Source organism: Doryrhamphus excisus, linkage group LG14 (assembly GCF_037039965.1).
Source record: "Doryrhamphus excisus strain RoL-2023G ecotype Guam linkage group LG14, RoL_Dexc_Guam_v1.1, whole genome shotgun sequence".
NCBI lineage: Eukaryota > Metazoa > Chordata > Actinopteri > Syngnathiformes > Syngnathidae > Doryrhamphus > Doryrhamphus excisus.
In genome coordinates, this window is record NC_136370.1 from 2,235,781 (window position 1) to 2,262,334 (window position 26,554).

At 44.3% G+C, this 26,554-nt stretch overlaps 1 protein-coding gene across 2 annotated transcripts; it reads left to right on the forward strand.

The window, feature by feature from the left end:
- Positions 1 to 180: 180 nt before the first annotated feature.
- Positions 181 to 24,098, forward strand: LOC131132647 (BRD4-interacting chromatin-remodeling complex-associated protein). 2 transcript variants are annotated; one of them, XM_058078468.2, is made up of 14 exons: positions 181 to 952; positions 1,526 to 1,704; positions 1,999 to 2,044; positions 2,213 to 2,255; positions 2,322 to 2,387; positions 2,487 to 3,989; positions 4,061 to 4,255; positions 4,320 to 4,788; positions 4,853 to 4,980; positions 5,071 to 5,129; positions 5,797 to 5,945; positions 6,024 to 6,118; positions 22,770 to 22,872; positions 22,950 to 24,098. In XM_058078468.2, coding segments are annotated over exons 2-14 (3,444 nt in total). In that variant the 5' UTR covers positions 181 to 952; positions 1,526 to 1,703; the 3' UTR covers positions 23,537 to 24,098. The 2 variants fall into 2 exon arrangements, with proteins under 2 accessions (XP_057934451.2, XP_057934452.2); XM_058078469.2 differs by having other exon boundaries at positions 22,773 to 22,872.
- Positions 24,099 to 26,554: the final 2,456 nt, after the last annotated feature.

Below are 26,554 nucleotides of genomic sequence, written 5' to 3' on the forward strand. Positions count from 1 at the left end.
TTAGTTTTTTTTTTTTCAAAAGTAATTTTTATTGTATTGTTTTTTTTGTGTGTGCAACTTTTTTCTTAATTTCTCATGAAACAAAAATGCATCATTCAAATTTAAATGAACTTGCTGGATGTGTGGGTTTTATGTTGAGTACCAATTTAGCTGATCCATTTATTGTGTTGTTTTTAATCATTCATTCATTCATTCATTTTCTACCGCTTTTCCTCACGAGGGTCGTGGGGGGGTGCTGGAGCCTATCCCAGCTGTCTTCGGGCGAGAGGCGGGGTACACCCTGGACTGGTGGCCAGCCAATCACAGGGCACATATAGACAAACAACCATTCACACTCACATTCATACCTATGGACAATTTGGAGTGGCTAATTAACCTAGCATGTTTTTGGAATGTGGGAGGAAACCGGAATACCCGGAGAAAACCCACGCATGCACGGGGAGAACATGCAAACTCCACACAGAGATGGCTGAGGGTGGGAATTGAACCCTGGTCTCCTAGCTGTGAGGTCTGCGTGCTAACCACTCGACCGCCCTGTTTTTAATTATATCAAACGTTAATTAAATTTCTGTAATATACTGTAACACTCCAGAATTAATTATAAAATAACTCACTTGACCAATTAATTTCATTCATTCATATACTATACATGATTCCTCCGGTAAAACCGCGTGTTGATGTGAAGCTTTATCCGCCTGAGAGCACTCAGGAGGCGGCCACTCTTGACTGTGGCAGCCGCTCTCTACTCGGTCCTCTCCAGTCAGACTTGAGCGCCCCCACCTTTTGTGTTGTATGATCGACTCTTCCCCGTCTGTTTCTCACACCCACCCCTGCACACACACTCACACACGCCTCCTCCCCCCGCTCCTCCTTTTAGCATCTGAAAGGACCACTGAGTGAGAATCGATGGCGCAGAGGCCCGCTTGACAGGACAATAAACTACAAAGAAGGGGTGAGTTTTTCCCTCCTCTGCTCTATCGCGCTTCTATTTTTCCACCACCGTCGTGCACGTCCGCCTCCGCGGGACGAGATCGTGCGTGGTGATGCTTTCACGTACGGCGCCTTTTGTTGGTTGTGATTACACCAGCATCCTCCTCCTCAGCATCAGCACCATCACGCTCTGTCGCCTCGCCGCTTACCTAAAACATCCAACGTAATTTCACCTGCACACACCCTCACCTTATGTAACCTAGCATCAACAACACACTGCGGGTTTAGATGAGGGGTCGTTTGGGGGGGCGGGGGGGCGTGATGTCCTAATGCGGTTGTTGGCGGTGATGTAAACACAAAAGAGCACCAGAGGATCGTTTTGCGTGTTTTCCATTCCTAAAAACACCCCCTTTGCTCATATGTGATGATGTGTTCTACGATCATCCATGGGGACGTGTGGGGGGGGGGGGTCACATCCTCTCAATTCCATGTTTCTCCTCAGCACCCCCAAAAATCACGTGACTCGTCCTTAAGACAAAACAATAACAACCCCCCCCCCTTATAAAATAACCTGTCTTCATGTCTACATTTGCAGCAACCATGCTCCAACAGAGGGGGGAGCAGTCTCTTCCGCACAGCCGCCACCAGCGCATCGGCCAGGAGTCACCCTCCAGCCACCGACTCTTCCAGACAACCGAGCCCGGCCACCACTTCCCATGAGGCGGCCACCAGCACTCAGCCCTATCGCTCTGTATGGAGCCTCTCGTCTGTGAAGTAGGTGCATTATGCAAGGTGTACAACTGTCCTGGGGGGACTGGAAGGAAGGGGGGGGGGGTGTTATATTGGCTGGGTGACGTCACGGCATCACGTTTTTTGGTAAAATAGTCACATTTATATATTTATATTTATATAATCATCAGTATAGAATGTCAATCAGGAAAGTGAAGGAAGCATAAAAATAAGAAAATTGCCTATAAATAAAATGCAGTTAAACTAAAATAAAACAAAATGAACCAAATATGAAGAACATAATGTGTTTTTATTGCTCATGTTTACATTTCTTCTTAGTGGACATGGAGGATGAAGATGGGACTTGTCTTCTTGATGTTTTATGGTGAGTTTCTTTCTGTGCTACGTTATGTTAGCATCTCTCATGTATATAAATATATATATATACAGTAAGGTACCCATAATATTCAATAATAATAAACAACTGCCATCTTGTAGACATACAATAATAAACACAGAGTATATGTCAATTGTCCAATGTGGTGCGTTTCAGTGACCCCCAAGCCCTGAATGACTTCCTTCATGGGACGACTGAGGTAACTCAACTTTTTTAGGATTCTGATGTTTGTGTGCAAAGCTAAAAACCACTAACGACCCACCAGCTGCAGACTGAAGACCTGCTCATTAGCGCCTCCTCTGGGGAGCCCTCCCTCTTCACAGACGCCCCGGTGAGTGCCCGACGGGGTCCTCGGCGCCCCCAGGAGAACATTGTTTTCTCCGTTTTGTTTCCTAAAAAGTACTTCCTGTCCTCGCCGTGTCTTCTCCAGAGCCCCGTGTCTCTGCTTGGAGATGGCGGAGACTCCCCAGGGACGCCTCCGCCCGGGTGTGTGGATCTATCCTTCCTGGAGGAGGCCCTCCTTTCGTCACCCGAGGGCAGAGACGACTGTCTACATGAGGTGGACATGCAGACCGGGTCCCCCATGGGGTCTCCGACGGGGTCCGGTTGCGAGTCAAAGGAGGGAGAGGAAGAGGAGGCGGCGGTGGCGGCCCCGGCCAGGGAGGAGGAAGCAGAGGTGGCGTGTTGCGACATCCTCCAGCAGAGTCTGCAGGAGGCCGACATCACCGAACAGACTGTGGCCCTGGAGGGGGGGCTGACCCAAGACAGCGTGTCCCTCTTCTTGCCGCCCACTGTGCCATTTGTAGCCAAGACCCCCTCCGTCGCCCCCGCCTTGCCCAGAGACACTCAGGCAGCAGTGGAGCCCCCCCAGCCCTCTCTGCTTGCCGTCGGACCAGGCTGCCCTTCTCTGAAACCTGCCGCCCCCCCTCAGCTGATGGGGCTCCTGCCTGGAAATGTTTTCCCCGCCCCTTCACCAGAGACCACGTTCTCCCTGAGCCCGGTTCAGGGTTCCAGTATGATCATCCATAAAGCCATGACGGGCGTCATGGGGCGACCTCTCCTCACCCCCACTCTGAGAGCGGCAGCAGCCCACGGTGTCATCCTGCAGCGTGGCCCCCTCCCCATCCAACCCAAGCTGCCCATCAGCATTCAGCCTAAACTGGTTCAAATTAGCCCAAAGCCGTCGGGGCAACCCCCGCCGGGTCTCACGCTCATTCCTGGGACCGTTTCACCAAATATTCTACTTTCTCAGCCTCCGGGCCAGAAGCCTGCAGCGCCCCCCCCAGCGGCCCCCAAACCGGTCAGCCTGCAGCTGGTCAACCAGGGCGGCTCCTTTGTGCTGCAGCCTCAGGGACTCTTTCCAGGCCAAAACCAGTTCCTCCTCCCGGGTCAGTCCCAAGTCACCATCTCCCAGCCTGGGGCCCCACCTCTACTGACTGCCAATCCACACGGCCGAGGCGGGACCACCGTCAGTGGGCACCTCGTGGACGGGTCCCAGATCTTAGCGGTGCCCCAAAGACAGGTCAACTTCAGCCCCGTCTTCACCACCACAGGGCAGCTGGCTCTCAGCCAGACCGCCGTCCTGTCGGGACCGCTACAGCTGCAGTCGGCCCCCTCGACAGTCTTCCAGATGCCGGCGCAGCTGGCTGGGAGCTACACAACAGGCGGGCAGCGGGCCACATTGGTACACGGCCCTACACTGGGAAATCACATAACGGTAATCAACAGCGCTGGGGTGCTGCCCTCGGATCTGGCCTCCATCTCCATCGTCAACGCTCCGTCGGTGGTGCAGGGCCTGCCCTTTGCGGCTCAGGCATCGTTGACGGAGCCGCCCCCGCTGGGCCTCCAGCCAGCCTCCGTGGTGCTGCTCCCTGAGAGAGGAACGCCCGAGGAAAGGAACGCTTCGGAGGAGAGCTTCCTTCAACTTCCACAGGTGGGGTGAGGAACACCAGACCTTGGCGAGGAGGATAAAGTATTTCTAACCGTCTTCATGATGTCTTCTAGCACTTCGGTCAGGTGACCCGACATCCTGTCTCGACGCAGCCAGCCACCCCTCCTTCACCTTCCATCTTAGCGTCCCAGACGGAACCAGCTCCAGCCCCGGCCGTGGAGATGCCCTCGGCTGACTTGGTCCAAGTGGTGGAGGAGGTGGCCCAATCTCTGAGCCAGAACCAGGACTTTATGCAACAACTACAACAGGTAGTGAAAACTCTCACGTGTTTTCTCATTTGTGTTCTCATCCATGTGCCCCCCCCCCTCCCAGCAAGCACTTAGCTCCCCCATCACGTCTGACATGCTGGTCGGAGCAGTCCCACTGGTCCCCTTGGACTCTCTCGCCCCCTCGGTGGACAATGAGCAAGACAGCCAACAAGCGACCGCCATGTTGGATCCATGTGTTGACTCCTCCCCGCTCCCCTCGGAGGACACGTCGCTGCTGGGAGCGTTTCAGTCAGCGGCCATGTTCTCCGATCAAGACCCCCTTCTGGGACTGGAGAGTTCCCCCACCCCGTACCAAGGCGACCCTGAGTTCCGGGGGTCTCGGTCTCTATTCGTCACCAGTCAAAGGACGCTGGCCTCTCCTCAGTCCTCGGAGCCCCCCTTCACCCCCGGGGCCCCCTCCCCTCTGCAGGTCAACATCCCAGTGCCTCAGCAGCAGCCGGACCAGTCAGCTGCCAGCCTCTGTGGAGGGGGAGGGGTGGACGCCAGTCCTGTCCAACAGCACACACTAAACAGTGAGTTTGTCTCCCAAACACAAAACGCGGGAATCGTACGCCAACTAAAAGTGTCGTGTCTCAGCGCCAACAGCTGCCTTGGACGTGGAGAGCCAACTGATGTCTCTCCATGGCCACCCGTCCCCTCCTGACAGCCAGGAGGAACACCGCCCGGCCCCCGGGGATGGCGGCCCCTTCACAAGCGACCAGCAGGTGGGAAAAGGGAATGTTTAGTTAGGAAAGAATTAACAAAGTAAAAGCAGAGTCCGACCTTTGACTGATGAAGGTCGTGTCTCCACACAGCTGGCGGGTGTGGAGCTGCGGCGAGAAGAACCAGTAACACCAGCAATGCGACGCCACAGGTGAGAATATTACAGTACAAATAAATTAAGGATGGAAATATTCTTTTCTTCATGTTTTGGAATGATTTAAAGGAACTTTATTGTGAAATTCCGAGCATCTGCCGGATGGCCGAGCTCCTCAGCCGGTCTTGTACGGTGAGTCCAGACACCCTACCGAGGAATCTCGCTTTTTGGGTCAGGGTGGGACCATCGATGGACCAATACGGTTCGGTACAGCGACCGCATTACTGCAGACGCTTGGCTGATCCGCCTGTTGGTCGACACCTGAACCCCTTCACCTGGGGCAGGACCTCACGATCCACCCTTTTCCAGCTGAGAACCATGGCCTCAGATTTGGAGGTGCTGAGTCTCGCCCCAGTAAAGGTCAGAGACTGACGGGGCCACCAGGACCATATCGTCTCAGAGTAGCAGAGACGAGATCCTAAGGCCCCCAAAATGGCCCCCCTCAACAAGAATTCCGAATCAGTGACAGCCTCATGTACCCCCCCAGTACCCTTCCAAGGGTGCAGAGCGGGTCCAGGTTTCCACATTGCACCTCATGGAGATGAGGTTCCAGTAACGGTCCAGCACTCTGGAATAGTTTCGTTGTAGTCGTTGACATTTTGCCCCCCCCCCCCCAAAAAAAAACGGCCATACTGGTGTCAAACGTCAAGTCACTGCTCCCCAGGTTTCAACAGCTGCTTTGCACGGACCACATGGCGGTTCAGAACCCGAGCACCAGCACCGCCTTCTCCACCCTGAGGGACGCCGCCCGGCGCCTGCTGCCATACCACGTGTGCGCCGGTCTCCTGCCGACTCAGGAGGACTTCGCTTTAGGTCAGCCGGATATTTCTAAGTATGCCTACCTGGGAGAAGGTTTCGGCGGGTCATGTGACCTTGTTGTGGTTCCTGCAGTGGACCAGGAGTTTGACACGGTGTCCGGGTTCCTGCTGAGGCGCACCAAGGACATGGTCAACAAATACAGGCAGCTACTGGTCAGAGAAACACAGGTAAATATAAACAATAGCAATTAGTAGGGGTGTCACCGGGCACGCTCACTAAACTAGAACATGCAGGCTTGTCTGCACTCTGTGTGTACGCTACTGGCCCCGCCTCCACCCACGATACAACAAAAGGCTCACTCTGTTCATGCCGTTGTTCTATGGAAGAAACATGAAGGCGCTGATGGCAACGCTCAGAGTGAGGAGCAAAACATCATCATTTATCGTGAATACCATATTTTCTGGACTATAAGTCGCTCCAGAGTACAAGTATGCAGCCAAAACTGCATAATTAGGTAGAAAAAATATATACATAAGTCGCATTTTTTGCGGGTACCGTATTTTCTGGACCATAAGTCGCTCAAAAGTATAAGTCGCACAAAGCCAAAACTGCATAATTAGGTCGAAAAAAATATACATAAGTCGCACTGGAGTATAAGTCGCATTTTTTGTGGGTACCATAATTTCTGGACTGTAAGTCGCTCCAGAGTACAAGTCGCACAAGGCCAAAAATGCATAATTAGGTAGAAAAAAACATACATAAGTCGCACTGGAGTATAAGTCGCATTTTTTGCGGGTACCGTATTTTCTGGACTATAAGTCGCTCAAAAGTATAAGTCGCACAAAGCCAAAACTGCATAATTAGGTCGAAAAAAATATACATAAGTCGCACTGGAGTATAAGTCGCATTTTTTGTGGGTACCATAATTTCTGGACTATATAAGTATAAGTCGCACAAGGCCAAAAATGTATAATTAGGTCAAAAAAATATATACATAAGTCGCACTAGAGTATAAGTCGCATTTTTTGTGGGTACCGTATTTTCTGGACTATAAGTCGCTCCAGAGTACAAGTCGCACAAGGCCAAAAATGCATAATTAGGTAGAAAAAAAAATACATAAGTCGCACTGGAGTATAAGTCGCATTTTTTGCGGGTACCGTATTTTCTGGACTATAAGTCGCTCCAGAGTACAAGTCGCACAAGGCCAAAAATGCATAATTAGGTAGAAAAAAACATACATAAGTCGCACTGGAGTATAAGTCGCATTTTTTGCGGGTACCGTATTTTCTGGACTATAAGTCGCTCCAGAGTACAAGTCGCACAAAACCAAAAATGCATAATTGGGTAGAAAAAAAAACATACATAAGTCACACTAGAGTATAAGTCGCATTTTTTGCGGGTACCGTATTTTCTGGACTATAAGTCGCTCCAGAGTACAAGTCGCACAAAGCCAAAACTGCATAATTAGGTCGAAAAATATATAGATAAGTAACATTTTTTGCGGGTACCGTATTTTCTGGACTATAAGTCGCACAAGGCCAAAAATGCATACTTAGGTAGAAAAAAATATACATAAGTTGCACTGGAGTATAAGTCGCATTTTTTGTGGGTACCGTATTTTCTGGACTATATAAGTATAAGTCGCACAAAGCCAAAACTGCATAATTAGGTCGATAAAAATATAGATAAGTCGCACTGGAGTATAAGTCGTATTTTCTGCGGGTACCGTATTTTCTGGACTATAAGACGCTCCAGAGTATAAGTCGCACAAGGCCAAAAATGTATAATTGGGTAGAAAAAAACATACATAAGTCGCACTAGAGTATAAGTCGCATTTTTTGTGGGTACCGTATTTTCTGGACCATAAGTCGCATTTTTTGCGGGTACCGTATTTTCTGGACTATAAGTTGTTTCAGAGTACAAGTCGCACAAGGCCAAAAATGTATAATTAGGTAGAAAAAAAATACATAAGTCGCACTGGAGCAGGGGTGGGCAAACTACGGCCCGGGGGCCACATGCGGCCCACCAAGTGTTTGAATCCGGCCCGCCAGTTGCTTTTTCAGTATTTCAACTTTTAACATACAAACTGGCAACATGTCTTATTTAGTCATTTTTTTTTTAAATGTAAAGTTTAGTGACATAGTTTGATGTTTAAAGTGCTCCTGAAAAAAGCCACATGAGAACATACAGCTACAATTAGACAAATCATTCAAGGAAAATGTGTGTGTTAAATACATGTTCTGGCCCCCTGGACAATTTTGTTAACTCAATGCGGCCCACGAGTCAAAATATTTGCCCACCCCTGCACTGGAGTATAAGTCACATTTTTTGAGGGTACCGTATTTTCTGGACTATAAGTCGCTCCAGAGTACAAGTCGCACAAAGCCAAAACTGCATAATTAGGTCAAAAAATATATAGATAAGTAACATTTTTTGCGGGTACCGTATTTTCTGGACTATAAGTCGCGCCGAAGTACAAGTCGCACAAAACCAAAAATGCATAATTGGGTAGAAAAAAAAACATACATAAGTCACACTAGAGTATAAGTCGCATTTTTTGCGGGTACCGTATTTTCTGGACTATAAGTCGCTCCAGAGTACAAGTCGCACAAAGCCAAAACTGCATAATTAGGTCGAAAAATATATAGATAAGTAACATTTTTTGCGGGTACCGTATTTTCTGGACTATAAGTCGCACAAGGCCAAAAATGCATACTTAGGTAGATAAAAACATACATAAGTCACACTGGAGTATAAGTCGCATTTTTTGTGGGTACCGTATTTTCTGGACCATAAGTCGCATTTTTTGCGGGTACCGTATTTTCTGGACTATAAGTTGTTTCAGAGTACAAGTCGCACAAGGCCAAAACTGCATAATTAGGTCGAAAAATATATAGATAAGTAACATTTTTTGCGGGTACCGTATTTTCTGGACTATAAGTCGCACAAGGCCAAAAATGCATACTTAGGTAGATAAAAACATACATAAGTCACACTGGAGTATAAGTCGCATTTTTTGTGGGTACCGTATTTTCTGGACCATAAGTCGCATTTTTTGCGGGTACCGTATTTTCTGGACTATAAGTTGTTTCAGAGTACAAGTCGCACAAGGCCAAAAATGCATAATTAGGTAGAAAAAAAAATACATAAGTCGCACTGGAGTATAAGTTGCATTTTTTGCGGGTACCGTATTTTCTGGACTATAAGTCGCACAAGGCCAAAAATGCATACTTAGGTAGATAAAAACATACATAAGTCGCACTGGAGTATAAGTCGTATTTTCTGCGGGTACCGTATTTTCTGGACTATAAGTCGCGCCGAAGTACAAGTCGCACAAAACCAAAAATGCATAATTGGGTAGAAAAAAAAACATACATAAGTCACACTAGAGTATAAGTCGCATTTTTTGCGGGTACCGTATTTTCTGGACTATAAGTCGCTCCAGAGTACAAGTCGCACAAAGCCAAAACTGCATAATTAGGTCGAAAAAAATATACATAAGTCGCACTGGAGTATAAGTCGCATTTTTTGTGGGTACCATAATTTCTGGACTATATAAGTATAAGTCGCACAAGGCCAAAAATGTATAATTAGGTCAAAAAAATATATACATAAGTCGCACTAGAGTATAAGTCGCATTTTTTGTGGGTACCGTATTTTCTGGACTATAAGTCGCTCCAGAGTACAAGTCGCACAAGGCCAAAAATGCATAATTAGGTAGAAAAAAACATACATAAGTCGCACTGGAGTATAAGTCGCATTTTTTGCGGGTACCGTATTTTCTGGACTATAAGTCGCTCCAGAGTACAAGTCGCACAAAACCAAAAATGCATAATTGGGTAGAAAAAAAAACATACATAAGTCACACTAGAGTATAAGTCGCATTTTTTGCGGGTACCGTATTTTCTGGACTATAAGTCGCTCCAGAGTACAAGTCGCACAAAGCCAAAACTGCATAATTAGGTCGAAAAATATATAGATAAGTAACATTTTTTGCGGGTACCGTATTTTCTGGACTATAAGTCGCACAAGGCCAAAAATGCATACTTAGGTAGAAAAAAATATACATAAGTTGCACTGGAGTATAAGTCGCATTTTTTGTGGGTACCGTATTTTCTGGACTATATAAGTATAAGTCGCACAAAGCCAAAACTGCATAATTAGGTCGATAAAAATATAGATAAGTCGCACTGGAGTATAAGTCGTATTTTCTGCGGGTACCGTATTTTCTGGACTATAAGACGCTCCAGAGTATAAGTCGCACAAGGCCAAAAATGTATAATTGGGTAGAAAAAAACATACATAAGTCGCACTAGAGTATAAGTCGCATTTTTTGTGGGTACCGTATTTTCTGGACCATAAGTCGCATTTTTTGCGGGTACCGTATTTTCTGGACTATAAGTTGTTTCAGAGTACAAGTCGCACAAGGCCAAAAATGTATAATTAGGTAGAAAAAAAATACATAAGTCGCACTGGAGCAGGGGTGGGCAAACTACGGCCCGGGGGCCACATGCGGCCCACCAAGTGTTTGAATCCGGCCCGCCAGTTGCTTTTTCAGTATTTCAACTTTTAACATACAAACTGGCAACATGTCTTATTTAGTCATTTTTTTTTTAAATGTAAAGTTTAGTGACATAGTTTGATGTTTAAAGTGCTCCTGAAAAAAGCCACATGAGAACATACAGCTACAATTAGACAAATCATTCAAGGAAAATGTGTGTGTTAAATACATGTTCTGGCCCCCTGGACAATTTTGTTAACTCAATGCGGCCCACGAGTCAAAATATTTGCCCACCCCTGCACTGGAGTATAAGTCACATTTTTTGAGGGTACCGTATTTTCTGGACTATAAGTCGCTCCAGAGTACAAGTCGCACAAAGCCAAAACTGCATAATTAGGTCAAAAAATATATAGATAAGTAACATTTTTTGCGGGTACCGTATTTTCTGGACTATAAGTCGCGCCGAAGTACAAGTCGCACAAAACCAAAAATGCATAATTGGGTAGAAAAAAAAACATACATAAGTCACACTAGAGTATAAGTCGCATTTTTTGCGGGTACCGTATTTTCTGGACTATAAGTCGCTCCAGAGTACAAGTCGCACAAAGCCAAAACTGCATAATTAGGTCGAAAAATATATAGATAAGTAACATTTTTTGCGGGTACCGTATTTTCTGGACTATAAGTCGCACAAGGCCAAAAATGCATACTTAGGTAGATAAAAACATACATAAGTCACACTGGAGTATAAGTCGCATTTTTTGTGGGTACCGTATTTTCTGGACCATAAGTCGCATTTTTTGCGGGTACCGTATTTTCTGGACTATAAGTTGTTTCAGAGTACAAGTCGCACAAGGCCAAAACTGCATAATTAGGTCGAAAAATATATAGATAAGTAACATTTTTTGCGGGTACCGTATTTTCTGGACTATAAGTCGCACAAGGCCAAAAATGCATACTTAGGTAGATAAAAACATACATAAGTCACACTGGAGTATAAGTCGCATTTTTTGTGGGTACCGTATTTTCTGGACCATAAGTCGCATTTTTTGCGGGTACCGTATTTTCTGGACTATAAGTTGTTTCAGAGTACAAGTCGCACAAGGCCAAAAATGCATAATTAGGTAGAAAAAAAAATACATAAGTCGCACTGGAGTATAAGTTGCATTTTTTGCGGGTACCGTATTTTCTGGACTATAAGTCGCACAAGGCCAAAAATGCATACTTAGGTAGATAAAAACATACATAAGTCGCACTGGAGTATAAGTCGTATTTTCTGCGGGTACCGTATTTTCTGGACTATAAGTCGCGCCGAAGTACAAGTCGCACAAAACCAAAAATGCATAATTGGGTAGAAAAAAAAACATACATAAGTCACACTAGAGTATAAGTCGCATTTTTTGCGGGTACCGTATTTTCTGGACTATAAGTCGCTCCAGAGTACAAGTCGCACAAAGCCAAAACTGCATAATTAGGTCGAAAAAAATATACATAAGTCGCACTGGAGTATAAGTCGCATTTTTTGTGGGTACCATAATTTCTGGACTATATAAGTATAAGTCGCACAAGGCCAAAAATGTATAATTAGGTCAAAAAAATATATACATAAGTCGCACTAGAGTATAAGTCGCATTTTTTGTGGGTACCGTATTTTCTGGACTATAAGTCGCTCCAGAGTACAAGTCGCACAAGGCCAAAAATGCATAATTAGGTAGAAAAAAAAATACATAAGTCGCACTGGAGTATAAGTCGCATTTTTTGTGGGTACCGTATTTTCTGGACTATAAGTCGCTCCAGAGTACAAGTCACACAAAGCCAAAACTGCATAATTAGGTCGAAAAATATATAGATAAGTAACATTTTTTGCGTGTACCGTATTTTCTGGACTATAAGTCGCACAAGGCCAAAAATGCATACTTAGGTAGATAAAAACATACATAAGTCGCACTGGAGTATAAGTCGTATTTTCTGCGGGTACCGTATTTTCTGGACTATAAGTCGCGCCGAAGTACAAGTCGCACAAAACCAAAAATGCATAATTGGGTAGAAAAAAAAACATACATAAGTCACACTAGAGTATAAGTCGCATTTTTTGCGGGTACCGTATTTTCTGGACTATAAGTCGCTCCAGAGTACAAGTCGCACAAAGCCAAAACTGCATAATTAGGTCGAAAAATATATAGATAAGTAACATTTTTTGCGGGTACCGTATTTTCTGGACTATAAGTCGCACAAGGCCAAAAATGCATACTTAGGTAGAAAAAAATATACATAAGTTGCACTGGAGTATAAGTCGCATTTTTTGTGGGTACCGTATTTTCTGGACTATATAAGTATAAGTCGCACAAAGCCAAAACTGCATAATTAGGTCGAAAAATATATAGATAAGTAACATTTTTTGCGGGTACCGTATTTTCTGGACTATAAGTCGCACAAGGCCAAAAATGCATACTTAGGTAGAAAAAAATATACATAAGTTGCACTGGAGTATAAGTCGCATTTTTTGTGGGTACCGTATTTTCTGGACTATATAAGTATAAGTCGCACAAAGCCAAAACTGCATAATTAGGTCGATAAAAATATAGATAAGTCGCACTGGAGTATAAGTCGTATTTTCTGCGGGTACCGTATTTTCTGGACTATATAAGTATAAGTCGCACAAAGCCAAAACTGCATAATTAGGTCGATAAAAATATAGATAAGTCGCACTGGAGTATAAGTCGTATTTTCTGCGGGTACCGTATTTTCTGGACTATAAGACGCTCCAGAGTATAAGTCGCACAAGGCCAAAAATGTATAATTGGGTAGAAAAAAACATACATAAGTCGCACTAGAGTATAAGTCGCATTTTTTGTGGGTACCGTATTTTCTGGACCATAAGTCGCATTTTTTGCGGGTACCGTATTTTCTGGACTATAAGTTGTTTCAGAGTACAAGTCGCACAAGGCCAAAAATGCATACTTAGGTAGATAAAAACATACATAAGTCGCACTGGAGTATAAGTCGTATTTTCTGCGGGTACCGTATTTTCTGGACTATAAGTCGCGCCGAAGTACAAGTCGCACAAAACCAAAAATGCATAATTGGGTAGAAAAAAAAACATACATAAGTCACACTAGAGTATAAGTCGCATTTTTTGCGGGTACCGTATTTTCTGGACTATAAGTCGCTCCAGAGTACAAGTCGCACAAAGCCAAAACTGCATAATTAGGTCGAAAAATATATAGATAAGTAACATTTTTTGCGGGTACCGTATTTTCTGGACTATAAGTCGCACAAGGCCAAAAATGCATACTTAGGTAGAAAAAAATATACATAAGTTGCACTGGAGTATAAGTCGCATTTTTTGTGGGTACCGTATTTTCTGGACTATATAAGTATAAGTCGCACAAAGCCAAAACTGCATAATTAGGTCGATAAAAATATAGATAAGTCGCACTGGAGTATAAGTCGTATTTTCTGCGGGTACCGTATTTTCTGGACTATAAGACGCTCCAGAGTATAAGTCGCACAAGGCCAAAAATGTATAATTGGGTAGAAAAAAACATACATAAGTCGCACTAGAGTATAAGTCGCATTTTTTGTGGGTACCGTATTTTCTGGACCATAAGTCGCATTTTTTGCGGGTACCGTATTTTCTGGACTATAAGTTGTTTCAGAGTACAAGTCGCACAAGGCCAAAAATGTATAATTAGGTAGAAAAAAAATACATAAGTCGCACTGGAGCAGGGGTGGGCAAACTACGGCCCGGGGGCCACATGCGGCCCACCAAGTGTTTGAATCCGGCCCGCCAGTTGCTTTTTCAGTATTTCAACTTTTAACATACAAACTGGCAACATGTCTTATTTAGTCATTTTTTTTTTAAATGTAAAGTTTAGTGACATAGTTTGATGTTTAAAGTGCTCCTGAAAAAAGCCACATGAGAACATACAGCTACAATTAGACAAATCATTCAAGGAAAATGTGTGTGTTAAATACATGTTCTGGCCCCCTGGACAATTTTGTTAACTCAATGCGGCCCACGAGTCAAAATATTTGCCCACCCCTGCACTGGAGTATAAGTCACATTTTTTGAGGGTACCGTATTTTCTGGACTATAAGTCGCTCCAGAGTACAAGTCGCACAAAGCCAAAACTGCATAATTAGGTCAAAAAATATATAGATAAGTAACATTTTTTGCGGGTACCGTATTTTCTGGACTATAAGTCGCGCCGAAGTACAAGTCGCACAAAACCAAAAATGCATAATTGGGTAGAAAAAAAAACATACATAAGTCACACTAGAGTATAAGTCGCATTTTTTGCGGGTACCGTATTTTCTGGACTATAAGTCGCTCCAGAGTACAAGTCGCACAAAGCCAAAACTGCATAATTAGGTCGAAAAATATATAGATAAGTAACATTTTTTGCGGGTACCGTATTTTCTGGACTATAAGTCGCACAAGGCCAAAAATGCATACTTAGGTAGATAAAAACATACATAAGTCACACTGGAGTATAAGTCGCATTTTTTGTGGGTACCGTATTTTCTGGACCATAAGTCGCATTTTTTGCGGGTACCGTATTTTCTGGACTATAAGTTGTTTCAGAGTACAAGTCGCACAAGGCCAAAACTGCATAATTAGGTCGAAAAATATATAGATAAGTAACATTTTTTGCGGGTACCGTATTTTCTGGACTATAAGTCGCACAAGGCCAAAAATGCATACTTAGGTAGATAAAAACATACATAAGTCACACTGGAGTATAAGTCGCATTTTTTGTGGGTACCGTATTTTCTGGACCATAAGTCGCATTTTTTGCGGGTACCGTATTTTCTGGACTATAAGTTGTTTCAGAGTACAAGTCGCACAAGGCCAAAAATGCATAATTAGGTAGAAAAAAAAATACATAAGTCGCACTGGAGTATAAGTTGCATTTTTTGCGGGTACCGTATTTTCTGGACTATAAGTCGCACAAGGCCAAAAATGCATACTTAGGTAGATAAAAACATACATAAGTCGCACTGGAGTATAAGTCGTATTTTCTGCGGGTACCGTATTTTCTGGACTATAAGTCGCGCCGAAGTACAAGTCGCACAAAACCAAAAATGCATAATTGGGTAGAAAAAAAAACATACATAAGTCACACTAGAGTATAAGTCGCATTTTTTGCGGGTACCGTATTTTCTGGACTATAAGTCGCTCCAGAGTACAAGTCGCACAAAGCCAAAACTGCATAATTAGGTCGAAAAAAATATACATAAGTCGCACTGGAGTATAAGTCGCATTTTTTGTGGGTACCATAATTTCTGGACTATATAAGTATAAGTCGCACAAGGCCAAAAATGTATAATTAGGTCAAAAAAATATATACATAAGTCGCACTAGAGTATAAGTCGCATTTTTTGTGGGTACCGTATTTTCTGGACTATAAGTCGCTCCAGAGTACAAGTCGCACAAGGCCAAAAATGCATAATTAGGTAGAAAAAAACATACATAAGTCGCACTGGAGTATAAGTCGCATTTTTTGCGGGTACCGTATTTTCTGGACTATAAGTCGCTCCAGAGTACAAGTCGCACAAAACCAAAAATGCATAATTGGGTAGAAAAAAAAACATACATAAGTCACACTAGAGTATAAGTCGCATTTTTTGCGGGTACCGTATTTTCTGGACTATAAGTCGCTCCAGAGTACAAGTCGCACAAAGCCAAAACTGCATAATTAGGTCGAAAAATATATAGATAAGTAACATTTTTTGCGGGTACCGTATTTTCTGGACTATAAGTCGCACAAGGCCAAAAATGCATACTTAGGTAGAAAAAAATATACATAAGTTGCACTGGAGTATAAGTCGCATTTTTTGTGGGTACCGTATTTTCTGGACTATATAAGTATAAGTCGCACAAAGCCAAAACTGCATAATTAGGTCGATAAAAATATAGATAAGTCGCACTGGAGTATAAGTCGTATTTTCTGCGGGTACCGTATTTTCTGGACTATATAAGTATAAGTCGCACAAAGCCAAAACTGCATAATTAGGTCGATAAAAATATAGATAAGTCGCACTGGAGTATAAGTCGTATTTTCTGCGGGTACCGTATTTTCTGGACTATAAGACGCTCCAGAGTATAAGTCGCACAAGGCCAAAAATGTATAATTGGGTAGAAAAAAACATACATAAGTCGCACTAGAGTATAAGTCGCATTTTTTGTGGGTACCGTATTTTCTGGACCATAAGTCGCATTTTTTGCGGGTACCGTATTTTCTGGACTATAAGTTGTTTCAGAGTACAAGTCGCACAAGGCCAAAAATGCATACTTAGGTAGATAAAAACATACATAAGTCGCACTGGAGTATAAGTCGTATTTTCTGCGGGTACCGTATTTTCTGGACTATAAGTCGCGCCGAAGTACAAGTCGCACAAAACCAAAAATGCATAATTGGGTAGAAAAAAAAACATACATAAGTCACACTAGAGTATAAGTCGCATTTTTTGCGGGTACCGTATTTTCTGGACTATAAGTCGCTCCAGAGTACAAGTCGCACAAAGCCAAAACTGCATAATTAGGTCGAAAAATATATAGATAAGTAACATTTTTTGCGGGTACCGTATTTTCTGGACTATAAGTCGCACAAGGCCAAAAATGCATACTTAGGTAGAAAAAAATATACATAAGTTGCACTGGAGTATAAGTCGCATTTTTTGTGGGTACCGTATTTTCTGGACTATATAAGTATAAGTCGCACAAAGCCAAAACTGCATAATTAGGTCGATAAAAATATAGATAAGTCGCACTGGAGTATAAGTCGTATTTTCTGCGGGTACCGTATTTTCTGGACTATAAGACGCTCCAGAGTATAAGTCGCACAAGGCCAAAAATGTATAATTGGGTAGAAAAAAACATACATAAGTCGCACTAGAGTATAAGTCGCATTTTTTGTGGGTACCGTATTTTCTGGACCATAAGTCGCATTTTTTGCGGGTACCGTATTTTCTGGACTATAAGTTGTTTCAGAGTACAAGTCGCACAAGGCCAAAAATGTATAATTAGGTAGAAAAAAAATACATAAGTCGCACTGGAGCAGGGGTGGGCAAACTACGGCCCGGGGGCCACATGCGGCCCACCAAGTGTTTGAATCCGGCCCGCCAGTTGCTTTTTCAGTATTTCAACTTTTAACATACAAACTGGCAACATGTCTTATTTAGTCATTTTTTTTTTAAATGTAAAGTTTAGTGACATAGTTTGATGTTTAAAGTGCTCCTGAAAAAAGCCACATGAGAACATACAGCTACAATTAGACAAATCATTCAAGGAAAATGTGTGTGTTAAATACATGTTCTGGCCCCCTGGACAATTTTGTTAACTCAATGCGGCCCACGAGTCAAAATATTTGCCCACCCCTGCACTGGAGTATAAGTCACATTTTTTGAGGGTACCGTATTTTCTGGACTATAAGTCGCTCCAGAGTACAAGTCGCACAAAGCCAAAACTGCATAATTAGGTCAAAAAATATATAGATAAGTAACATTTTTTGCGGGTACCGTATTTTCTGGACTATAAGTCGCGCCGAAGTACAAGTCGCACAAAACCAAAAATGCATAATTGGGTAGAAAAAAAAACATACATAAGTCACACTAGAGTATAAGTCGCATTTTTTGCGGGTACCGTATTTTCTGGACTATAAGTCGCTCCAGAGTACAAGTCGCACAAAGCCAAAACTGCATAATTAGGTCGAAAAATATATAGATAAGTAACATTTTTTGCGGGTACCGTATTTTCTGGACTATAAGTCGCACAAGGCCAAAAATGCATACTTAGGTAGATAAAAACATACATAAGTCACACTGGAGTATAAGTCGCATTTTTTGTGGGTACCGTATTTTCTGGACCATAAGTCGCATTTTTTGCGGGTACCGTATTTTCTGGACTATAAGTTGTTTCAGAGTACAAGTCGCACAAGGCCAAAACTGCATAATTAGGTCGAAAAATATATAGATAAGTAACATTTTTTGCGGGTACCGTATTTTCTGGACTATAAGTCGCACAAGGCCAAAAATGCATACTTAGGTAGATAAAAACATACATAAGTCACACTGGAGTATAAGTCGCATTTTTTGTGGGTACCGTATTTTCTGGACCATAAGTCGCATTTTTTGCGGGTACCGTATTTTCTGGACTATAAGTTGTTTCAGAGTACAAGTCGCACAAGGCCAAAAATGCATAATTAGGTAGAAAAAAAAATACATAAGTCGCACTGGAGTATAAGTTGCATTTTTTGCGGGTACCGTATTTTCTGGACTATAAGTCGCACAAGGCCAAAAATGCATACTTAGGTAGATAAAAACATACATAAGTCGCACTGGAGTATAAGTCGTATTTTCTGCGGGTACCGTATTTTCTGGACTATAAGTCGCGCCGAAGTACAAGTCGCACAAAACCAAAAATGCATAATTGGGTAGAAAAAAAAACATACATAAGTCACACTAGAGTATAAGTCGCATTTTTTGCGGGTACCGTATTTTCTGGACTATAAGTCGCTCCAGAGTACAAGTCGCACAAAGCCAAAACTGCATAATTAGGTCGAAAAAAATATACATAAGTCGCACTGGAGTATAAGTCGCATTTTTTGTGGGTACCATAATTTCTGGACTATATAAGTATAAGTCGCACAAGGCCAAAAATGTATAATTAGGTCAAAAAAATATATACATAAGTCGCACTAGAGTATAAGTCGCATTTTTTGTGGGTACCGTATTTTCTGGACTATAAGTCGCTCCAGAGTACAAGTCGCACAAGGCCAAAAATGCATAATTAGGTAGAAAAAAAAATACATAAGTCGCACTGGAGTATAAGTCGCATTTTTTGTGGGTACCGTATTTTCTGGACTATAAGTCGCTCCAGAGTACAAGTCACACAAAGCCAAAACTGCATAATTAGGTCGAAAAATATATAGATAAGTAACATTTTTTGCGTGTACCGTATTTTCTGGACTATAAGTCGCACAAGGCCAAAAATGCATACTTAGGTAGATAAAAACATACATAAGTCGCACTGGAGTATAAGTCGTATTTTCTGCGGGTACCGTATTTTCTGGACTATAAGTCGCGCCGAAGTACAAGTCGCACAAAACCAAAAATGCATAATTGGGTAGAAAAAAAAACATACATAAGTCACACTAGAGTATAAGTCGCATTTTTTGCGGGTACCGTATTTTCTGGACTATAAGTCGCTCCAGAGTACAAGTCGCACAAAGCCAAAACTGCATAATTAGGTCGAAAAATATATAGATAAGTAACATTTTTTGCGGGTACCGTATTTTCTGGACTATAAGTCGCACAAGGCCAAAAATGCATACTTAGGTAGAAAAAAATATACATAAGTTGCACTGGAGTATAAGTCGCATTTTTTGTGGGTACCGTATTTTCTGGACTATATAAGTATAAGTCGCACAAAGCCAAAACTGCATAATTAGGTCGAAAAATATATAGATAAGTAACATTTTTTGCGGGTACCGTATTTTCTGGACTATAAGTCGCACAAGGCCAAAAATGCATACTTAGGTAGAAAAAAATATACATAAGTTGCACTGGAGTATAAGTCGCATTTTTTGTGGGTACCGTATTTTCTGGACTATATAAGTATAAGTCGCACAAAGCCAAAACTGCATAATTAGGTCGATAAAAATATAGATAAGTCGCACTGGAGTATAAGTCGTATTTTCTGCGGGTACCGTATTTTCTGGACTATATAAGTATAAGTCGCACAAAGCCAAAACTGCATAATTAGGTCGATAAAAATATAGATAAGTCGCACTGGAGTATAAGTCGTATTTTCTGCGGGTACCGTATTTTCTGGACTATAAGACGCTCCAGAGTATAAGTCGCACAAGGCCAAAAATGTATAATTGGGTAGAAAAAAACATACATAAGTCGCACTAGAGTATAAGTCGCATTTTTTGTGGGTACCGTATTTTCTGGACCATAAGTCGCATTTTTTGCGGGTACCGTATTTTCTGGACTATAAGTTGTTTCAGAGTACAAGTCGCACAAGGCCAAAAATGCATACTTAGGTAGATAAAAACATACATAAGTCGCACTGGAGTATAAGTCGTATTTTCTGCGGGTACCGTATTTTCTGGACTATAAGTCGCGCCGAAGTACAAGTCGCACAAAACCAAAAATGCATAATTGGGTAGAAAAAAAAACATACATAAGTCACACTAGAGTATAAGTCGCATTTTTTGCGGGTACCGTATTTTCTGGACTATAAGTCGCTCCAGAGTACAAGTCGCACAAAGCCAAAACTGCATAATTAGGTCGAAAAATATATAGATAAGTAACATTTTTTGCGGGTACCGTATTTTCTGGACTATAAGTCGCACAAGGCCAAAAATGCATACTTAGGTAGAAAAAAATATACATAAGTTGCACTGGAGTATAAGTCGCATTTTTTGTGGGTACCGTATTTTCTGGACTATATAAGTATAAGTCGCACAAAGCCAAAACTGCATAATTAGGTCGATAAAAATATAGATAAGTCGCACTGGAGTATAAGTCGTATTTTCTGCGGGTACCGTATTTTCTGGACTATAAGACGCTCCAGAGTATAAGTCGCACAAGGCCAAAAATGTATAATTGGGTAGAAAAAAACATACATAAGTCGCACTAGAGTATAAGTCGCATTTTTTGTGGGTACCGTATTTTCTGGACCATAAGTCGCATTTTTTGCGGGTACCGTATTTTCTGGACTATAAGTTGTTTCAGAGTACAAGTCGCACAAGGCCAAAAATGTATAATTAGGTAGAAAAAAAATACATAAGTCGCACTGGAGCAGGGGTGGGCAAACTACGGCCCGGGGGCCACATGCGGCCCACCAAGTGTTTGAATCCGGCCCGCCAGTTGCTTTTTCAGTATTTCAACTTTTAACATACAAACTGGCAACATGTCTTATTTAGTCATTTTTTTTTTAAATGTAAAGTTTAGTGACATAGTTTGATGTTTAAAGTGCTCCTGAAAAAAGCCACATGAGAACATACAGCTACAATTAGACAAATCATTCAAGGAAAATGTGTGTGTTAAATACATGTTCTGGCCCCCTGGACAATTTTGTTAACTCAATGCGGCCCACGAGTCAAAATATTTGCCCACCCCTGCACTGGAGTATAAGTCACATTTTTTGAGGGTACCGTATTTTCTGGACTATAAGTCGCTCCAGAGTACAAGTCGCACAAAGCCAAAACTGCATAATTAGGTCAAAAAATATATAGATAAGTAACATTTTTTGCGGGTACCGTATTTTCTGGACTATAAGTCGCGCCGAAGTACAAGTCGCACAAAACCAAAAATGCATAATTGGGTAGAAAAAAAAACATACATAAGTCACACTAGAGTATAAGTCGCATTTTTTGCGGGTACCGTATTTTCTGGACTATAAGTCGCTCCAGAGTACAAGTCGCACAAAGCCAAAACTGCATAATTAGGTCGAAAAATATATAGATAAGTAACATTTTTTGCGGGTACCGTATTTTCTGGACTATAAGTCGCACAAGGCCAAAAATGCATACTTAGGTAGATAAAAACATACATAAGTCACACTGGAGTATAAGTCGCATTTTTTGTGGGTACCGTATTTTCTGGACCATAAGTCGCATTTTTTGCGGGTACCGTATTTTCTGGACTATAAGTTGTTTCAGAGTACAAGTCGCACAAGGCCAAAAATGCATAATTAGGTAGAAAAAAAAAATACATAAGTCGCACTGGAGTATAAGTCGCATTTTTTGCGGGTACCGTATTTTCTGGACTATAAGTCGCACAAGGCCAAAAATGCATACTTAGGTAGATAAAAACATACATAAGTCGCACTGGAGTATAAGTCGTATTTTCTGCGGGTACCGTATTTTCTGGACTATAAGTCGCGCCGAAGTACAAGTCGCACAAAACCAAAAATGCATAATTGGGTAGAAAAAAAAACATACATAAGTCACACTAGAGTATAAGTCGCATTTTTTGCGGGTACCGTATTTTCTGGACTATAAGTCGCTCCAGAGTACAAGTCGCACAAAGCCAAAACTGCATAATTAGGTCGAAAAATATATAGATAAGTAACATTTTTTGCGGGTACCGTATTTTCTGGACTATAAGTCGCACAAGGCCAAAAATGCATACTTAGGTAGATAAAAACATACATAAGTTGCACTGGAGTATAAGTCGCATTTTTTGTGGGTACCGTATTTTCTGGACGATAAGTCGCACAAAGCCAAAAATGCATAATTAGGTCAAAAAAATATAAAAAAGTTGCACTGGAGTATAAGTGCAACCCCCCCCCCCCCAACCCCCGACGTGTGAGTACATCCTGGTGTTGTGTGAATGGAACGCACATCGTGTTCTTCCCGCAGCAGGAGAGTCCATCGGCTGAAATGGTGATGCTGGAGCGCCTCTTCCTGCAGGCAGAACGTTTCTCTTTGGGAGAGGACCGGCGGCGAGCCCGCAGAGACCCAGGTCTGCCCCCTCAATAATGGCCCCCATCATCTAATCTATCTGATGCTGACACCAGTTTGTGTCCTTTGTCCTTTCAGAGTACTTCAGGATGTCCTTGGCCGCTTCAGTGTCTTCCTCGGGGGCCTCGTCCTCCTCTCCCCTGGCCTGGACTAGACTGTCAGACCGCCCCCCGGGCCTCAAGACGTACCGCTCCAGCTCCAGGGGGGCTCTCAGGCTTACCATCAAGCAGGAGGTGGTGCACGGTTCTCTGAAGCGGGACCACAACGGCCGGCTGACCAACGGTGGCGGAGGAGGGGCGGCCACCCCGCGCCCCTCTCCGGCGACCAACGGCTCATCCCATCATGCCGACTTGGATGAAAACGGAGCCGAAGGAGCCTCGCGGGCCCCCCTATCCACAATGAAAGAGCCTCTTCCAGTGCCACAAGCAGTCGGTTTTGAGCCGCCCCCGCGGGACACCCCCAAAGTGAAATGCCTCAGGCTGGATGTGCCGCCGCACGCCCCCCTCCAGGAGGACAATGTGCTCAGCGAACATCTACAGAGCGCCATCAACAGCATCCTGGAGCTGCAGCGCTTGCAGGGGCCCTCGGGCGGCCCCCTCAGCAGGGCCTCCGTGGGGCCCGCACTGGACCAGCCCGTCACCAGCGTCTTAGGGGGTCACCTGTGAGGTTGTCTGGCCTGAACAGGTTCCACGCAGATCCCGGAACTCCCATCTAAAGTTGGATCTTCGTCTCTTGGAAGGTTTAGTCTTTGGAGAAACTGCTTGGCTGCTCCTGGGAAGAAGACGGGAACAGGAACACTGAGAAGATACGAGCACTATCAGTAGTTCCACAAATGTTAGATACTTCATTTCGATGTACGTTTGTGCTTAAAAGTATTGGAGTAGGAGCGCTACGGTTTCCTAGCAACCTCCATCAGCTTCTAGATAAAAGTCCTAGTGAGGATTATGGAATAGTTTTTACAAGATTTCATTCCCATAGTGCCAAGCTTCCAGGGTATTTCTTTTTGGGTTTTTTGTTTTTACGTGTGCCAACATTACTGTGCGGCGTCTTTTCAAGTCAACTCCAAAGAACGCCTGAGACGCCGCCACAAACCCTGAACACACCAGCAACAGCCGGCTGGCCTCCCAGAACCCGCCTGCTGGACTCCGGATGCTGTGAAATGTCCCTGAGAGACGATGTTGGATGTTTGAACATGTAAGCAATAATGACTGGGGGGTGGGGGGGGGGGGTGGGGTGGTTGGGTGGTCGGGGACTCGGGGGAAGAATGCAAAGATGAGGTCGCTTGGCGCTTCACGTTCTGTCGCTTTAGTTTCGTCTTTCTGCAGAGACCTGGGACTTTAGGACTTAGAAGTTAACTTCTCGGACTTCTGACTTGGGATATCACCGGACCACAACATTTAGGACTACCCCAACACCTGGACCAAAATATCTTGGGCCTCACAGAATAGTTTATCGGAATACTTTTGGTCTTGCTAGTGGACTTTGGGAATCCCTTTCGACTTGTTAGACCTAGACCATCCGTCATACTTTCACCAAAGGACTTAGCACTTGTACCAAAATTTTGGACTCAAATAGGCCTTTAAGACCCAATGATGTGGGTTTCGTACTTTGACTTGGAACTAGTGACCTCTAGATCCAAAAGATTTTGGACTTGCTAGTGACGTTGGAACAGGTTTCTTAGGTAACTGGAGACTGACCGATGAGAGCCAATTGACTCAGGATCGGTTTGGACTTGGAGGTAGCTACAGGGTCTTGCGTCAGACCAGGTTTGGGCAGGATACAACATTTGATTTAGACCGGTTTTGTTGGACTACTTGGGACTCACTAGTGATGTGGAGGAGGCTTTGGACTCGTGACTTGCTCAAGACTTGAAACCAAATGTTACCGACTCCAGGCTGTGTTCACACTCGGGACACGGATCCAGATTTGGTCCCTATTCACTTTATTTTTCAAGAACGCCAGCAAATCAAACATCTGGTCTTTGGTCCATGTAGCATTCACGGAAAGGACACAAGAATTGGTCGCCAACCGCATGTTGGCTTTCGCCCAAGCAAATGTGACCAGTCGGAACGCAGCCTTGGTTTCAGTTCCTAACGATCCATCACGATCCAGACTTGGACCTTGTGGACTTCCGACTGCCGCGAGTCAACTTCCAGCTGCGCCATCAAACCTTCGACCAAAAAGTGTAGGAATCGTTCACGTCACGCCCAAACCGATTCTCTTTGATTGGCAGCTTTTATTTACAAACCGCAGGCCGTTTTTTGTTAACGTGACAATCTTTCAAATAAACGTCACCTCGGGAAAAGGTGGCGCGTATAAAAAACAAAAAGTGACTGAATGTTTTCCTCCACGACGTGATCACTTTTTAGTGCGAGGTGGTCTTTTGTTGCGTTGACAAAAGGCGTGAGAATATGCAGTACCTTAGTGGACAAACACGAGCGGAACGTCTCGCTCATGCAGTAAAGATGTCAGAGTGATCCTCACTCCTTCTTCTTCTTCTCAATTTGGCAAACAAAAAAACAAAAATGAAAAACGCCTAGCAAACAGAAAAAGCCGACTCGCGTGCCATTGTCCGACTCTGACTGTGACGCCGTACGTCCAGACACCGTGACGTCGCCGCGACGACGTACGTCCAGACACCGTGACGTCACCGTGACGTCGCCGCGACGACGCCGCGACGTCGTCACGCCGCCGCGACGTCGTCACGCCGTGACGACATACGTCCAGACACCGTGACGTCGCCGCGACGTCGCCGTGACGACATACGTCCAGACACCGTGACGTCACGGCGACGTCGCCGTGACAACGTACGTCCAGACACCGTGACGTCACCGCGACGACGTACGTCCAGACACCGTGACGTCACCGCGACGACGTACGTCCAGACACCGTGACGTCGCCGCGACGTCGCCGTGACGACATACGTCCAGACACCGTGACGTCGCCGTGACGTCCAGACACCGTGACGTCGCCGCGACGTCGCCGTGATGACATACGTCCAGACACCGTGACGTCACCGCGACGTCGCCGTGACGTCGCCGTGACAACGTACGTCCAGACACCGTGACGTCGCCGTGACGATGTACGTCCAGACACCATGACGTCGCCGCGACGTCGCCGTGACGACGTACGTCCAGACACCGTGACGTCCAGACACCGTGACGTCGCCGCGACGTCGCCGCGACGACGTACGTCCAGACACTGACGACACCGTGACATCGCCGTGACGACGTACGTCCAGACACTGTGACGACACCGTGACATCGCCGTGACGACGTACGTCCAGACACTGTGACGACACCGTGACATCGCCGTGACGACACCGTGACGTCGCCGTGACGACACCGTGACATCGCCGTGACGACACCGTGACGTCGCCGTGACGACGTACGTCCAGACACCGTGACGTCGCCGTGACGACGTACGTCCAGACACCGTGACGTCGCCGTGACGACGTACGTCCAGACACCGTGACGTCGCCGTGACGACGTACGTCCAGACACCGTGACGTCGCCGTGACGACGTACGTCCAGACACCGTGACGTCGCCGTGACGACGTACGTCCAGACACCGTGACGTCGCCGTGACGACGTACGTCCAGACAGCGCGACGTCGCCGTGACGACGTACGTCCAGACACCGCGACGTCGCCGTGACGACGTACGTCCAGACACCGCGACGTCG